This window comes from Cyprinodon variegatus, unplaced genomic scaffold (genome assembly GCF_000732505.1).
Source record: "Cyprinodon variegatus isolate N-32 unplaced genomic scaffold, C_variegatus-1.0 Scaffold1418, whole genome shotgun sequence".
In the NCBI taxonomy this organism is placed as follows: Eukaryota; Metazoa; Chordata; class Actinopteri; order Cyprinodontiformes; family Cyprinodontidae; genus Cyprinodon; species Cyprinodon variegatus.
The window spans coordinates 40,775-44,890 of NW_015151871.1; the positions used below are offsets into that span (position 1 = coordinate 40,775).

The 4,116-nt window shown below is 47.7% G+C and overlaps 1 protein-coding gene across 1 annotated transcript in view; it reads right to left on the reverse strand.

Moving 5' to 3' along the window:
* LOC107103309 (dual specificity testis-specific protein kinase 1-like) overlaps nucleotides 1–3,573 on the reverse strand; it is a 17,967-nt gene extending 14,394 nt beyond the window's left edge. The window contains exons 1-2 of the mRNA XM_015402966.1: nucleotides 3,342–3,573; nucleotides 2,496–3,099 (exon numbers count right to left, since the gene is read on the reverse strand). Coding sequence (XP_015258452.1) covers nucleotides 2,496–2,735 — 240 coding nt within the window. The 5' untranslated portion in view covers nucleotides 2,736–3,099; nucleotides 3,342–3,573. The remainder of the gene's footprint in view (nucleotides 1–2,495; nucleotides 3,100–3,341) is intronic.
* Nucleotides 3,574–4,116: the final 543 nt, after the last annotated feature.

Consider the following 4,116-nt stretch of genomic DNA (forward strand, 5'->3'; position numbering starts at 1 on the left):
TGAGCAACTGCCAGACGAAACCTTTTGAGGCAGAGAGGCTTCTCATTCAGTAGGGCACAATCCCTCTTATGAATGAGCCAGGCATTTGAGATGCACAGATCAAGAATCGCCTTGATTTTGCTGGGGTCTTGTACATGTGAACCAGCATATCTGAGAGGTCGATGCCTCCCATATGTTGATTGTAGTGAAACCCACTGAAATGTATGACATCACCCAGAAGCAGCAGGCTGAAGCAAAACAAACATGGCTGACCTGTAGAGGCTGTTTTAGCCTCATTTCTATCTAAAACCCAGCAGTAGGACACGATCTGTGCCTGTTTGGATGGGAGGGAATGCGGAATGGACTGCATCAGTTAACTCCACTAGTTGTGAAACAAACCAAGAAGGTGACAGACATCTTACAGCTGCTGTGATTGGCTAAAAGCATGACATGAAGGCGGGTGCCACTTAGTGATCTAACCAATCAGCTCCATGAATTGTACTGAATGTCCCTCCCTGTGGAGTCTTTTCCAGGTGGAACTCAGATGGAGCTAAAGTTATCAGTCTGGCTCAGTCACAGCTCTGCTCTATGAGGGGAGACTGCCTGGTTTGTGAACGTGGGTCCGGTCTCATAGATCAGTGTGCCAGATCAAGACCATCCCTACAGTAAGGTACGGTGGTGGCAGCATCATGCTGAGGGCTGTTTTCCAGCAGACTAGTAGGATAGAGGAAAAGCTGAGTTCCCAGAGCCCCACAGAGACTCAAAGCACTCGGCTGAGAGGTGAAAGGAGCGGATCAGAACCGCTGTGGAAGTCAAAGCTAGAGCAGAATCTGATGGAACATCTGGAAACCCTCACTCAGGCAAAGGATGAACGCTGCAGAGTCAGGACTGGATGAAAGCAGCTGGTTTCCTTAGATAGAAACAATGGCCCCTGGAGCCAAACATTGGACCCTCCTGAAGCCCACACTGAGCAGAGCCCGCCTCATGACAGAGAGGTTTGGGTTTCTCCTGGAAGCCAGCAGCTGTGGTCAGAGAAGAACCGCTTCAGCTGCTAATGTCTCTGCAGGCTGGGGAGCCAGTGAACATTTACCTCCCAGCACAGCAGAGATGGAGCTCAGTCTGCTGAGAGATGCTGCAGAGAGCTTCCTTCTCTCTGTTAGTCTGGATGAAGACGCCCTGCCTCCTCTTCATCACGTGAAGATGATATCAAACATAAACAGCCTTAATGATTCATGTTTATCTAACTGGCATCATGTCAGTGGAGGGTGTCCTAGTCAAAGTAAATGCTGTGCTCATTGATATGGTGATGGCAGTTTACTGCCCTGCAGCAGCTTTAGATGCAGCCATGGTGGAACGCTGGAATCACGTCCAGTGGATGAATCGATGGCTTTCAGTAAAAGCATCAAAATGGTCGCCCTTTCATAACTGAATTATAGAAATACAATAAATAGTTCCAAAAATAAAACAAACTCCTCTATAAATGGTTTCTATTTAAATAAAGGAAATCATCATCTAGCCCAGGGGCTGCCACCCCAAACTGCTCAAACAGCCATATTGGACCATAAAACACTAAAATATATCTGTCTGAAGCTGCAAAAATGTAAAAGTAAAAAATGTAAAAGTAAAAAATTTAAAAGCCTCGTAGGGCGACATGGAATCTAAGTGAATTAGCCCAGTATAAAAACTGCCTTAAATATATAATAATCATCTATGATTAAATGTTTATCGTGGAGCAGATGCTACATAGTAGCATGAGGTGATGGAGGAGCAGGGAACGCTCTCACCGCACACCGCTTAATGAAAGCAAATGATTCGCTCCATTCTTCTCTGAATCCTCTGTTCTCATCAGCTATCGTCCTTTTTTAGTCTTTGGGATCCATGGCCTGAGACCCCCCCCCCACCGCTTTGTTTACAGCAGCCAGCTGCCTGGCACCGCGCCGCGCTGAAACCTGCTGCAGGTTATGACGTGTTTCTTTGTTGACAGAAATGTTAACATTTACTGTTTAAATGTCCATCCATCCATTTTCCGTCATGCTTATCCCAGCTGGAGTGGCGATGGGTGCGGGTGTCTATCTCCAGCTGTCTACGGGGGAGAAGCGCAGGGCAGCTTCTCGCAGGGAAACACAGAGACAAACAGGACAAACAACCAGTCACACACGATCACACCTAAGGAGAATTTAGAGAAGCCAATTAACCTAACAGTCCTGTTTTTGGACTGTGGGAGGAAGCCAGAGTACCCAGAGAGAACCCACACATGCTCAGGGAGAACATGCAAATTCCATGCTGGAATAGAGAGACCGCGGGACGGGAATCGAACCCAGACCTGTCTTGCTGCCAGACATGCTACCCACCAACCACTGAGCAATAATAAAGGCATTTATTATACAAAGGTTTCCAGCATTGGAAAACAATGAATGTTTGTTTGACCTCCTGCACACCGTCTTAAAATAAACCAAAAATCTATTTTCATAAGTTTTTGAAAAAGCTCCCCCACAAAGAGGTAAGAGACTGCTCTAGTTCTGATGATGAGATGCCCCCCCCCCAACAGGACGTACCTTGAAGACCTCAGAGAAGAAGCCTGAGCCGATCTTTTCACAGAAGAAGTCATCGATGCGGGCCAGGCTGGACACGGCGCTCCGCAGCGCTCTGTATGAGGACGGCCGGATCCGGTTGGGAGCGTGGATGCTGTGGAGCTCATCCAGACCTCCTGGACCATCGTCAGCATTACACAGGCAGCACTCGGTGTGGTAGTCCATGGTTCCTCAGCAGGCTGGGTTAGACCTCTCTGACATGGTGCCTCTCACCATCAGCAGAATCCAGGTGAACCTCGGTAGGAGTAAAGGTGAACCTGATCTCACTATGATCTCATCTTTTCACAGCAGCGGCCTCCAGCGACCAATCAGAGAGGAATCCATCTTTGATGATGATGATGCCATGGATAATCCCCAATGTTCCTCTGAAGGTTGTCCATCCTCACAAGTTTCCAAACGCTCAAACTCTACCTCGCTCTTAAAAATCCCAGCCGGCCCTGAACGCCTCACCGTGGCGGAGCATCCATCCAGCATCTCGGTCGGCTGGAGGCTGGAACCCCATCAGCACCATCAGCACCACCAGCAGCCACTGGAGATGGAGAACAGGAAACAGCACGTGAGCATGGAGACCCCCCCCCCACTCCCCATCATGGAGGAGATAAGCTGCTGGGCCGCCATCATCTTCAGACTCCTCCATCCTGTTTGCATCTCTAACTCAGCGGTGGGTGGGGGTGGGGGTGGGGGGCAGCCACCATGACCCCACCCCCTCCCCACCACCACCCACACCCATCGCCTCCATGCGGCGCTTTAAATGTTTTATGAGCGACTTACCGAAATAATCCTCGGTCCTGTTCAGACAGCAGCTCCTGGCCGCTCAGCCGCTCCTCATATCGGGTCTCTGAGCGACAAGCTTCCGGTTGGAACCGGCTCGGACCGGTTCTGGTTCTGGTTCTGGTTGTGGGTTCTACAGGGATAATCCCGTCTGGGATGGTTCCATCGGCGCCTCTTCGCAGTTGGGATGATGTCTCCGGTGCTGATCCGATCCAGGTTCAAGGCTGGCACAGTGACGTCAGCGACTTCCTGTAGGAATTTCAAAATAAAGGTTCAAGCGCCACACTGAGAAAATATGAATATTTCATCCAGGGGCGCCGCCAGGGAATTGGGGCCCCATTAAAGACATTAATATTGGGCCCTCAACTCCCCCCAAATAAAAAAAAAAACATTTACTCAAGCTTTACAACTGCTAGAAAGATGCACTGGAGACTATCATTTACATTGTCAATGTAATTTTCATTGTAATATTTCTACAAATGAAAATTATCAGAACACGAAAAGGTTAAATATACATTAACTTTGAACCTATCAAGATAATAACAGCTTATTTAACACAAAAAGCACAGCTGTATCTATGAACACATGAATAGAAAATAGGTTTAGGATTGAGAACATATATTCCTACAAGATTTCACTATAACTTTATTAAAGGACAGATTATTTTTATGCCCTGAGAGTTTATATTTCTTTAATCTGTGCATGTAATGACAATGTGTTAATGTGTTGCTTTCATTGCCACTACCTCTAATGACGTGCACGTGGCATTTAATGC